Source organism: Ursus arctos, unplaced genomic scaffold, assembly GCF_023065955.2.
Source record: "Ursus arctos isolate Adak ecotype North America unplaced genomic scaffold, UrsArc2.0 scaffold_18, whole genome shotgun sequence".
NCBI classification, from domain to species: Eukaryota; Metazoa; Chordata; class Mammalia; order Carnivora; family Ursidae; genus Ursus; species Ursus arctos.
In genome coordinates, this window is record NW_026622852.1 from 37,634,221 (window position 1) to 37,647,459 (window position 13,239).

General features: G+C 38.9%; 1 protein-coding gene across 3 annotated transcripts in view; it reads right to left on the minus strand.

Annotated features, from left to right (window-relative positions):
• TMEM245 (transmembrane protein 245) overlaps positions 1 to 13,239 on the minus strand; it is a 99,680-nt gene that overhangs the window by 29,168 nt on the left and 57,273 nt on the right. For all 3 annotated transcript variants that reach the window (XM_044386753.3, XM_026506049.4, XM_044386752.3), the window contains 4 exons: positions 10,297 to 10,395; positions 8,214 to 8,345; positions 4,443 to 4,565; positions 4,171 to 4,316 (listed from right to left, as the gene is read on the minus strand). In XM_044386753.3, coding sequence (XP_044242688.1) covers positions 4,171 to 4,316; positions 4,443 to 4,565; positions 8,214 to 8,345; positions 10,297 to 10,395 — 500 coding nt within the window. The remainder of the gene's footprint in view (positions 1 to 4,170; positions 4,317 to 4,442; positions 4,566 to 8,213; positions 8,346 to 10,296; positions 10,396 to 13,239) is intronic.

A 13,239-nucleotide genomic window follows, 5' to 3' on the forward strand; every position in this document is an offset into this window, starting at 1 on the left:
AGTGAGTCATTGTCACACACAGAAGCATCCAACGGTGACATCACATTTAATCAACTGGAGTCCTTGGCAGTAGAAATATTAATTCAATATTTTTATACATTAATACATGGTTTTGTATCTTTGACAGTGCCCACTGATTATGGATGCTTACTCCAATGCTAACTAAAAAATTAACAAGGGGCTGTTTCAATCATATAGACAAACAGCAAACATTTGTATCTCAACACTAATTCAATTATAAGGCTATTAAAATTAATTTAACAATTTTTAAACAATGGGAAACTAAATATAAGACAAAATTTCCTAAGGTCATTTCCTTGGAAACTTGACATAAAGGTTTAAGATTATTAGACCGATCTATAATCAAGTAGTTTAAAAGGGCATTATTTTTACTGAGTTGGTTATTATTTAAGAACTTCAGTTCATTTGATTTTCCCAAACATGCATAGGAGATTCTGTTTCTCTATCCCAGTGTTAGGAGAGCTACCTCTTCAAATAAATGAAAATATATTTTCTTACAGCTTTAAATCTTCCTTATATATTTTAATTTAAACAAATGCTTATAACCTTAAACTCGTGAGAATTTCTTTCCAATGAATATTTAATTTACTCAAAGTCAAAAATGGAAATACTGATTTACGGAATGATGGACACTGATTTTTTTTAACCCAAATACTTCTAATTCTCCAGAGTTGGGGGGGTAGAGGTGAGAAGCACATTCACTTTCAAAAAAAAAAAAAAAGAAAAGAAAAGAAATCTCACAGTACATACATTCTTCCATCCAATTCATAAGTAGGACTCCCCCCCCAGCACTGAAAAGCTGTAATCCCACAAGCAAGAGCCATACCCGTGTGCATGCACTCATGTGAAAATATCACACACACTAAATTGCACGGAGGCCGTGACAACATGCAACTTAGTAATGTGCAATATCTCCACCAGAGCAAGCAGAATGGGAGCATCGGGGGAGAAGGGTGTGATGCAAACATTCAGGACACAACATGCTCTACAGGGACGAAAATGGTTTGGGGATAAGGGATGCATGCCACTAACTCAAAAATTCATGAAATGAAAACCCAACTGAATACACAAACATATTCCATTTAGAAAAAACACTTATTCAGAACTGAGAATCGTAACTGAGGTTCAAAAATTCAACAAGATGGTGATCAGAAAGTGACCATGTATTTCAGAAGGCGAAGCTTCAAAAGCCAAGACACTCTGACTGCCTGGCCATGCAATTAACTCCCAATGTTAACTCCACTTTCAACTTATTGATAGATCATATAAAACGAGTTGAATGATTTTCACTTGACCGCAACAGTGATGACGACTAATGGTTGATGTTTATGAAGTCTGATTTCATTGATGATTTGCAGACTAAATTACACTCTCAGGACTTTATAATAACATTTTCATCATCACTTGTATAATATTTTTCCTCTTAAAATCTTTGTCCATGAAGAAACATATTCTATCTTGAACACAATCCTTCAGAATGAAAAATCTGACAAGAGCTCTGAGAACTAGAACTCATTGTTATCTTACATATGTGAGAAGTTTCTTCAGAGGCATCTGCGTAAAACCTGTCCATTTTAGGTCTTGAATTTGACCCAGTAAAGAAAGAGACAAAAAGCACCTGGACTGCTAAAAATTGTTTTGAGTTATAATCTTCAATTTACATAACTTGATATAGTGGTGGTTACGCAAATGGTCCAGACAAGTTATCTAGTCTGTACTGTATTTTTCAGTTTTGACAACCATTAAGATTATAGTTCTGGTACTGAGGGTTTAAATTTTTTCCTATATTAAAAATATGAGAAAACGAATGGTTTTATACCAGTATCCTTTGGAACCAAGACATGGGCCACTGTTACAGTGCATAATTAGTGTTTACAATCCCAAGAAGATAAGGCAAGTCTAATTTGTGAAAAGGCACATATATATTCCCTCTCCCTGTAGATGACCATACTCTTTCTAATCTCAAATTCCCTTGTGAGCCAAAGATCTGAATTTTTAGCTGCCAGCCTCATGTGTCCATCTGAACAGTCCTAACAGGGCCACAAATTAAACTCATAATCTTCTGTCCCAACCAGCTCCTCCTGGAAGAAGGTACCATGATATACCAGAAGGATATGTGCTTGCTTGCTTGCTTGCTTGCTTTTTTAAAGGTTTTATTTTTAAGTAAACACTATACCCAATATGGGGCTCGAACTCACAACGCTGAAATCAAGAGTCATATGTTCCACCAACTGAGCCAGCCAGGATATGTGCCCCAGGATATGTGCTTTCAATCAGCTGGACCAAGGTACGAATCACAGCTCTGCTTACCAATTCCAAGCAACCATGACATTAAAGAATTAAGTTTAAAACAAAGGAGCTGGCATATTTGGTATGAAAACAAAACTGACTGGAATGACAGAGGACGGCTAACCAGTGGTTCACTCTAAGAAAGCAGAACAAGAGAAAATTCAAGAACTGTGATTTGAAAACAGAAAAGCTTTTGTGAGAATAAGAGTCAGTGTTAATAAAGGTTATTTCAGGAGAAAGAAGTGTCTCTCTTGAAGTTCTTAATGGGACAAGGTATATATTTTTCTATAAGGCTCGGCTTTAGTCACATTGACTAAAGGATTCTGCCAACCTTTGACATAGTTGATTCAATAGTTTCAGCCTACTGGGAAGGTAGAAGGTTATTTTTCTTTTTGGTTGAGTTATTTACATAAACTTCTTTGAGTCAGACAGAGGTCACTTAGATAAACTGACATGAATTTATTGCTAGAGTTTTCAGCATTTTATTTACTCAATAAAGATGATACCCAATAATCACACAGACTTAGAAGGGATGCTAAAGCTAACAAGTGTCTTCCCTGAAGACAGCTTCACCCTGAAAACTGTTACATTAGATAATACACTCCCAAACTTGGAATCTCTACATAGATGGCCCCACAGGGATACCCAACAGCACCACAGAGGATAAGGGCATTTTAAAAAATCCTACCTGATGGCCAATAAAGGAAGCAAGATATTGATGAAGACTTTACCCAGGCCTTACTAGTAGGAAAAAGAAAGATAACCCAGCAAACCTTCTAGAGAGAATATATTTTAGGAACATGCATGCTATTTGAATATGTCGAGGGTTTTCCAGCGACCAAAGTGGTATCTTCAACCACTTGTTAAATGAACACAATGAAGAAATAAGCCAAGATCAGTCAAACAATTATCAGGTCAAATCAAGATTTCCATGAAAGACTAGTTCCAAACAATGCTATTTCTTGAAAGTAAGTAGAAACATAAATGCCAACCAAAGATCCACTATTCAAGATAAGTTTAAGACCACTTAGTGAACAACTTATTAGAAAAAGAAGCTCTGATAACATGAGGATTTAATTTGGGCAACTATTCATAGGCAGTAAAAATACAGTAGAATCCTAATGAGCTAAAAGCAATGGGGGATAAGGGTGGGGAAGGAGCTGAGATAGGCCTGGTCTGCAAAAGGCCTTTCCCTATCCAAAATGACAAGGAGGAAAGGCGGAGGAGGGGGCGGGAAGGAGCCAATGACTTGGAAAGCGCATATGAAGAAAAAAGTTGAAGACTCATCTCATTCAGAAGCCAAGCCTGCAATACATGGACCCCACAAGACATGATGGAAGTTTCTGGCCAGAACCTGTGACGTACACATAGCCTGTGACTTGAAATAACCAGAAACTTTGTATTTCTAGGATCTGATCTACCTCATGCAAGGGGCACAGCCTAGCTAGAGAGGAAGAGCGGAAGAAACAAAGATCATCAACTGCCACTCCCTGGCCAAAGCTGCAGTTCCTGAGAACAGGAGGGCTCCCAGAGAAGGGGAGGTACACATGTGGTGCCAGAGGGGGCTTCTCCCCAGCGAGTGACATGATGACAGGAGCTGCAGCCAGAGCAGGAGCCTGCAGTGGGGGAGAGCTGTAACTCACAGGACTGACAGCGGGAAACTGAAACTGAGTTATTTTTCTTAGCAACGCTTGCACTGCTCACATTATTCTCTCAAAAGGAAATAAAAATTTTTGAAAATACCAAGGTCCGTCACTAATTTAGCAATGGATGTTATTAGAAATGCTCAGGACACAAAACAGGCTTCTTCCAGAAAGCAGTTTCTGATGGAAAGAAGAACAGCATAAATCTTGTCCCTACCTGATGGCTTCTTCCACAGACTGGCCAATAATATTAGAAGAAGGACCTGGCTGAGACAGTGGTGTCAGGCTTATCACCCACTTCACTGGCTTGTAGTACTCATCACTGGAACTTAACAGATAAAATAGTGTGGTCAGGAAAATTATCTGCAAAACAAAGGATAGTATCTCCTAAAAAATCACATTTGGAAACTACAGGAAGGAAACATAAATGGAACCAAGAACATGCTTTCCTGTGGGAGAGGTGCCATGCCATTATCTCCCTGTACATACCAGAGACAGCACAAAATTGAGAAGGGCAGTCCCACTGTAGAAGAGGATGGTCAGGAGTGTCGTGACAGTGGTGAAAAGGAGGCTCACGTTCCGGCTCATGACAATCCACAGAGACTCTAAGATCTGATGAAGAGGGAAAGCTGAACATCAGAACTAATCCTCCAGAAAGAAGTTTCCACAGCTCTCTGCTGTGCTTTTAGTACAAATGTGTGAGTACCAGAAACTGAAAAGAACGGAGTATTATTTTAAATGAAAAAAAAAATCATCTGAAAGCATGCGAACATTGAATAGTAAGGAAAATGGTTAAGAAAATCATGGTAAACCTAACTCCAAATCATATTAGGCTGCCATTAAAGATAGCTCTATTATAACGTAGAAAAACATTTTCTGAAATACTGCAGCATTTAAAAAGCAGGAAATGAAAAGTTGATATACAGCATGATTATAACTATGTAAAAATGATATTTATAGGAAAAATACCCACAGGAAAATATGCCAGAATGCAACCTGTATAGGATCACAAGTGCAGACCGTGAAAATTCTAGTATTTGTCTTATTAGCTGCCTCCCCCGGCCTCCAAACTTAGATTCACCCACAAACACAAAAGCATCACTTGGATGATTTCACTAAAATCATAAGAAATGAACAGACAGGTCAAGGGCAGAACTCTGCAGCTGAAAATCTTTCTTCAAACAGATGATGACCCTTACACCAAGACTTACAGCGTTCATCTAACCCATCACCTGCAAACTCACTAGAACCAGCTATTCGAAGTTATTAATACCCGTTAAATATTACTAAAAGAAGACGTACAATATCTATGCCACACCTACATGTTTTCATTTCCTAGCTCCTCATGAACTTAAATTCCCTCATGATAACATCTGTTCCCTGTGACAGAAGCAATGCAGATGATATGATCTTTACTGTAAAGCCAGACAAACTGAAGCTCAGAGATTTTTTTAAAACTTGCCAAAGGGCCTTGGAGCTAGTAAGCGGACCTGGAGCTGGGACCAGAAGTCTAACGTCTGATTTTATTTTGGTGTGCCCTTTCCAAAACAGCAGTTCTGTTTTTTGTCCTATGTGCAAGTTATACCATCTGTTCTATGAAAGGCCTATCCATTCCTTTCCTATCTCAAATGTGCCATTTATAAAGGCATATTTTGTTGTCCCTGGCATTTCCTGCAAACCTCAGCTCCGTCTTCATGGGAGAGCTTTTGCAGGCTGGTTTCATTTACAATAACTCCTTACAGAAAATCTTGAAGATGCTTTGCAATGCCTACGAAAATATGCATGACTGACCATTTGACCTTGTGGGATAAAGAATGAATGAATAACACCACTGATTCCAAGAAACAAATCAACAATGCCCTTACTTGTGATTTTTACATGCATTCTTTTGGGGGCTTCTGTCATTTTGGAATTTTTATCAAAAAAATTTTACATAGTTTCTGGGTCACACTGATAGGAAATACTCTGCGGTAATTCTTAAGAAATTAACTGAATACATTAATTGTAGACTGGCAGTCTCCAAAAACCTTTCTGTGTACCCAAGAGGATTAGGAAGAAAGGTCCGGAACCTGAGAGCTACTGGATATTGTAAGGATGAAGGCAGAAATAAAAAAATTTGATCAAGGGTTGACCTTGACACCTTAAGATTTTTTTCTGATGAGATACGTAGTTATATTAAAGAATGTGATTGTTTTATACTCTATAAAAATGTGTGCTGATACTTAGATGATGCAGAAAAATCAGTGAACCAATATTCCAAATGACCAGTGCATATCACAAAAACATGAAAGAGTAAAAGATCCATTTCTAGCCAAGATACATCAATGGACTTTAATATAAGACAGTACAAAAAGTTTATTGATATGGTTTCAAATTCCACACTGCAACTAACCTTTAAGAAATACCGTTTGTGAGTTTTGGTGTAGTATCAAAGAAAAGCCACAATTATCTGAAAGGCTATTAAAAGACTCCCCTCTTTTCCAGCTACGTATCTGTATGAGGCTGGAATTTTCTTCACATACTTCAATCAAAACAATGTGTTCCAAATGACTGAACATAGAAGCAGATATGAGAATCCAGACATTAAACAGATTTGCAAAAATATAAAAGAAAGCCACTCTTCTCACTGAATTATTTTTTGTTTTGGGGACACCTTAGTGGCTCAGTCAGTTAAATGGCTGCCTTCGGCTCAGGTCATGATCCCAGGGTCTTGGAATTGAGTCCCGCATCGGGCTCCTTGCTCAGCGGGGACCCTGCTTCTCCCTCTGCCTGGCACTCCCTGCTTGTGCTCTCTCTGTCTCTCTCTCAAATAAATAAAATATTTTTTTAAATTATTTTTTGTTTTGGAAAAAGGTTACCTTGCAGATGCAAAAAAAGTGTTAACATGTAACATCATTTTTAGTGAATTGATAAGTATTTTTAAAGTTCTCAGTTTTAACTGCTGATACAATAATAATCAACAGAACCCACATAAACACACACTCTGGAATCCTCAGACCAAAAAGTTTCATGGCCACTGGACTAGAGAAGACAGAGGGAAGGGACTATCAAAACCATAAAGTCTTAGAACTGAAGGAGATGAATTTCTAGACTTAACACCTAACTTAACTGTTATAGCTGTATTAGGTGCATGGGAGGAAGGGCAAGTGTGAGTGTGGGGTGGAGGGAGTGGGGGGGACCAAAGGAGTTGTAAGAAAATCCCAAAGGTGGTGTAAGAGAGCACGGAGAGGCTTCAAAATCATATCTTTATCTTCATCTTGCATATCAGGAAGCCAAAATATAATATCGAAAATTGCAAAACCAAAAAAGACCAACATAAACCTTATTTTGGAAATTCAGAGGTAAATACCCAGAGAAAGCTGAAAGAATTGATAGCTGTTTCTAGAAAATGAGACTGAAGTGGGGAAGCACAAAGCAGGTCACTGTTGTTTTTTACTAAAAAATCTAAAATATTTCTGACTATCCATTATGGTCATCTATTAGTTTGATAAAAATTAAACTTAAAAAAATAGAGCATTGCAGGGCGCCTGGCTGGCTCAGCTGGTAGTGTGTGTGACTCCTGATCTCAGGGTTTTGGGTCTGAGCCCTGCTTTGGTTGTAGAGATTACCTAAAAATAAAATCTTAAAAAAAAAAAAAAAAATCTAGCATTGCAAACTTCAACTTTTGTTAACTTGATGAAAGTCATGAGTCTATTCACAAGAAAATTCCTCTCATCTCTGTGAAAAGCCACATGCCAAGACACTTTACCAAACACGCTGTGGAACCAAGAGCGGTTCCTTGCTGCCTCTGACCCTTTGGCAAACAAGGCAGAGGTGGGTGGAACATGGCCAGAGAGTGGGTTGAGGAACATCCAGTCTCTCTAACGTAACCGGAACCATATTTCCATCTGCCAAAGACTTTGCCCACCAGAAAGGCCGCTCTCTCTCTAGGGGTCCAGCCTGGGGATGACCTGGTCAGCGTAAGGGGACAAGGATACCTGTACCTCAGAATCTGAGAGTCCGCAACACTGTACACACGCTTCCTGACTCGGCATTTCTCAGTTACTCTTCAACCACAGAGGCGGCACCCGGGGAACTACTTACCCCTGAGGCCTATGGCTTTTGGACATCTTTCTAGCGCATTTATAACTCTCAAAATTGTAAAGGTCATGGCATTAAAAACAGGGTAACTAAAGGCCTCTAAGGGTGCAAGGACAACTGGAAATTAGAATTTCTGTTTTTATTTCTAAGTCCAGTTCAACTAAAAATACTACTTCTTACCGAAAGAAATGTCTCAATGTTCTCGTGAACAAAGGAAGCGATATCCTGCCAGTCCAGAATGTCTCCCAGCCAGCTATTCTGACGACTTATATGCATCTTGTGTCCTTTGTGCCTTCCAGAGTGCGTTACGTTCTACGGAATAAAATGGTTCAGACGTGAAATCTCCATCTTAACCCAAAGCATAAAAAGTATAAATACCCCATTTTGGTCTAGGTCCACTTGAGCACCTTAATAGTTACTCAAAGGTGAAAAATTGTGCATTATTTAAGAAATCGGCTAAGAGCTCCACCTAAAGACCTGAACTATATTTTTCTGTTTACCTTCTTGATACCACATGTCACCCTAGCTCAAGTGGTCCCTTCCTAAATACAGTTGTGAACACACTTTATTCCTCAAGATGTACAACTGCACCCCAACACAGCATTTACTTTCTTTTTTCTTTTCAGCCCCTCTACCTTTTTTTGGGTCTCCCATTTTTGCTTTTTTCCTCCTTTCTTCATCTCCCTATCTTCCATACAAGATAAAGAGAGCAAGAGGGAGAGAATATAAAGGACACCTAAAACTAATACATTATATATCAATGATTTCTCGACAAAATGGGGGAAAATGAAAAAGAAACAAGAATGGGGGGAACCTAACTCTATATGGAAGACAATTACACTGACAAGAATGCAGGAATAGTTAAATTTGAAAGAGATATGAATAAACAAAGTGACCAGTGAGGTTAACATTCAGAAACAGAAGTAGTTCCTTGACATTTTGTTTGCATTCTGACACTTTTGCTACTGGCACAGTGATATCACTCTTCATTATGCAATGAAGACATTAGGTCCTAGTAAAAGACATAAAGAAAGGAATGCACCTACCTACTTAGAAACCTATGCTTTTAAAACACTGCCCTTCCTTGATCATAAAATGAAGTTTTTTAAAGGGGGTGAGGGATAGAAAAAGCTGTCTGTAAGCAGAAGCCCCAGATATTGCAGAAGAAACAGACACCTTTCCAACTGACCGGTTCTTCAGCAGATAACTACCTACAAATTCCTCAATTAGTTCTAACCGCCACTCTTTGAAACCCACAAAAACCAACACTGTTCCCTCAGTTCATCCCAGGGGAAGAGTAAAAACAGGTCACTGAGCAACAAATTCAAATTTCAAATTGAGCTTTCCTCCCTTCCACTCCAAGTGAAGAGGTTGATGTATACATGTTCCTCTTCTCCTTACTGTCCACCCTGTGAAAACTGAACACCAACTTGTCCCGTTCTCTGCCTCCTTCCCCACTGGACAGTCATCTTCCACAGCACTGTTCCTGGAGGCCCACAAGCCCTGCCAACCCACATGACCCCAAACAACCAGCTGCTGTCAAAACCAGCATTTTTATGTTTAGGGGGAAATGGTATTATTTTCCGTCATACATTCTGAAGTAAGAGCACAAGTAACAGGTGCAAGGGTGATTAAAACTAAAGATCTCCAAACTTTGGAATATATTTTACTTCCTCGAAGAGAAAGTTCTTAATGTTTAGAGCTATACTATCTCAAACAGTAGCCACTAATCACATGTGGCTATTAGCACTTAAAATGGAGGGAGTCCAAAAACGGCATTAGTACAAAATACACCAGGTTTCCAAGGCTTGTAAGAAAAAAACCAGGATATAAAATATCTCATTAAGATTTTTCTACTTGTTTACATATTGAAATGATAATATACTGGGAGTATACTGGGGTAAGTGAAATTATTAAAATTAATTTCACCTGTTAGTGTTTTAGGGTGGCCACTAGAAAAATTAACATTGTATATGTGGTTTATGGTGCATTTCTACGTAATGAGATGAGATGCTGTTGGTGATAATGAACACCAGATGAAAAACACTACATCACAGGGACTGGTGGGTTCTGCATGGAGATTAACCATCAATTCAAGCGGACTTTTAATGACCTAAAGTTTAAGACCTTGTAACTTAAAAATTTCAATAAATGATACCCCAATATTAATATCTACCTCATTAACATCTATCTAGACAATGAGTCTGTAAAATAAAAGGACTTTATCAGTTTACAGCTGAAATCCTCTAATAAAATAACTTACCTTTACAAACCAAGAATGATACAGTCTGTCCCAAAGTTCTAGTACTTGCTTTTCAATTACAGCAGTATTGTTCACCTTATCTCCCAGAATTTTATGAAGCTGGAAGAAATACAGATACGATCTGGTTTAATATTTCAGACAACAATCCAGTCAAATTAATTCATGCTGGGTCTTTACATTTGTTCCAAATCAAACTAAAATGTTCCAGACATTTAATTGCCTCCAGCCACCTTATGATCTTTTCTTAAACTCCACTCTTCACTATTCGTAGCAAATTTCCTTGCCTTTCTTGGCTTTTTGGTTCCCTCTATTTTGGGGTCTCTAAGAGAGGTACTTCAGGTTGGAAGAGAATGGTCATATGAAGCCATGATCACTGACTTAGCAAATCTTAACTGCCCAGAGAAAAATCTGTTGCATGTGGCCTAACTGCTCATCCATTACACAGAAATCTTATGTTACATTTATCACCAGTATAAGAATTACTGCAGAACTTTAAGTAAAATTTTAGGACCTTAGCTATAAACACAAACATTTCCCATAGTTTGCTGAAAGATGTCAAGTCTCAAGAGTTATGACTAATGAGACTGGCTTCAGGGTTTCTGGGATCAAGTACAGTGAGACAAGATAACTTCAAGGAAAGTTATTCATTATAATACCCCATGTTTTGTTATTAAAACCATAACATAATAGTAAAGAATTAATTTATTCATTCATTCATTTGAGGGGGGGGGAGAATTTTAAGCAGGCTCCATGCCCCATGCAGAGCCTGACATGGGGCTCAATCCCACAACCCTGAGATCATGACCTGAACCAAAATCAGGAGTTGGATGCTTAACCGTCTGGGCCACCCAGGGGCCCCAAAGACATTTTTTAAAAGATAAATACTAATTTGTAGTCCCACTTTATTACCACAACTGTTTCCATTTTTCCGTGTCCTCTGCAACTTTCTGCCTGTTTCTAGATATAATTTAGAATTCTTCGTCACTTCATCACTAACCTTCGTCTTTATTTTTAATGGTTCCACATTAGTTCATTAAGTTTTTCTTTTTTTTTTTTTTTTAAGTAATCTCTACACCCACCTTGGAGCTTAAACTCCCAATCCCAAGATCAACAGTCGCACGCTCTACCAAATGAGTGAGGCAGGCACCCCAGTTCATTAAGTTTTGGTACTACTTTATCATTACCCGATCAAGGAGTAGAGAGATGGTTCCCAATTTTTAATGTCACAAGTAACACTGCAATGAAAGTCCTTATAATTTTTTTCCTATTATTAGTAATAAGATAAATGTACAGGACTCAAAGGAGAGAGGCGCGTTACTGGCTCTTGCTATGCATTGCTAAGTTATCTTCTATAGGGATTATGCCAATTAATATTCCCAACACTGCATGAATAAACCAATTCTTCCAAAGCCTTATGGACTGACAAACTAATAGATAATTTAATAGGTGTGAGAGTGTAACCAATTCTTTATACTTTTCTTCTTCAGTTACGAAAGTTACCATTTTTCCACGTTGGTTTTCAATGTGTATTTTCTTTTGTGTGGCCTAGTCATACCTTTTGTTCACTTTACACTGTCCTTATAAATATCTGAACCAGTTTTTAGACATATCGATGCAAAGATATCTGCCCAATGTTTTCCTCTATATTTTATTTATTCATAACCAAATACAAATGAGTGAATATAATAAAAACCACTCATCTTTGCATAGTATTTTACACTTTACAAATGGCTTTCCCCTACATTATGTGATCTTTACAACAACCCCAAGAGTTAGGCAGGAAAAGGTTTTTATCACCTGTGTTCTTTCAAGATGAGAAAACAGATTTAGAAAGACCCATGACAGGCCCAAGGTCAGGTGGCTAACCGGCAGAGGCAGGATTAAAAATTTTTTTTTTTTTTTAAAGATTTTATTTATTTATTTGACAGAGATAGAGACAGCCAGCGAGAGAGGGAACACAAGCAGGGGGAGTGGGAGAGGAAGAAGCAGGCTCATAGCGGAAGAGCCTGATGTGGGGCTCGATCCCAGAATGCTGGGATCACGCCCTGGGCCGAAGGCAGACGCTTAACGACTGTGCCACCCGGGCGCCCCTGGATTAAAAATTCTAATGCTCTTTCAACTGCAGCATATATAACCTATGAACAAAGAACACCTAACACAGCAAACTGCCCAAAATAACTATAAGCCACAACTACTCCTAGTCTAATTTCCTTTAATTACTTTCAATTAACGACTGTCGGATACTCACAGACTTCCTACTACCAATTCTTTCTGTCATTGCCAACTCAGTTTCTGAGGTCCTGCTTTACCCAGAAGAGCCCCCATCTAGGCTGCCCACACTTAAAGCGCTATCTCAAACCTGCAATCCCTTTATCACAGCATGAAAGTGAATAACTCTACAACACAACGACTTTTAAGGCAGAATTCAGCATCATTTCCAACTCGTGGTGCTGCCAACCACAGCAGAACCTCACAGACCCAGAATACCACCCTGTGACATTACAGGACATATCACAAGGCACAAGGAAGACAGGGCCAGAGAGCGTGGGGCCTGATGGCCACATCACGGCTATGGGAGGAATCACCAAAGCACAGGTACTGCTGGTGGTACAGGAGATGCTCTTTGTATGCGGAAGACAATGAGGCACTCAGAGTAGTCAGAATGCCTTTGGGAGCCGTGTAACTTAAGGTGAATAACCTCATCTATAAAATGGGGATGCGGAGTCAGTGGGCAGTTCTCTGTTCTCACTTTGCTTGGAACCTTGACAGCATTTGCTACAGCTGACCAAGTCTTTCCTGAAACAGCTTCTCTCAGCCTCTAAGACACACACAGGTGGTTCCTCCCACCTCACAGGCTACTCCTCCTCAGTCTTCCCTGCTGGCTCACTTCCATGACCTTCAAAAGTATCAGTGCTCCAGGAAACTATCTTGGGTCCTCTTCTG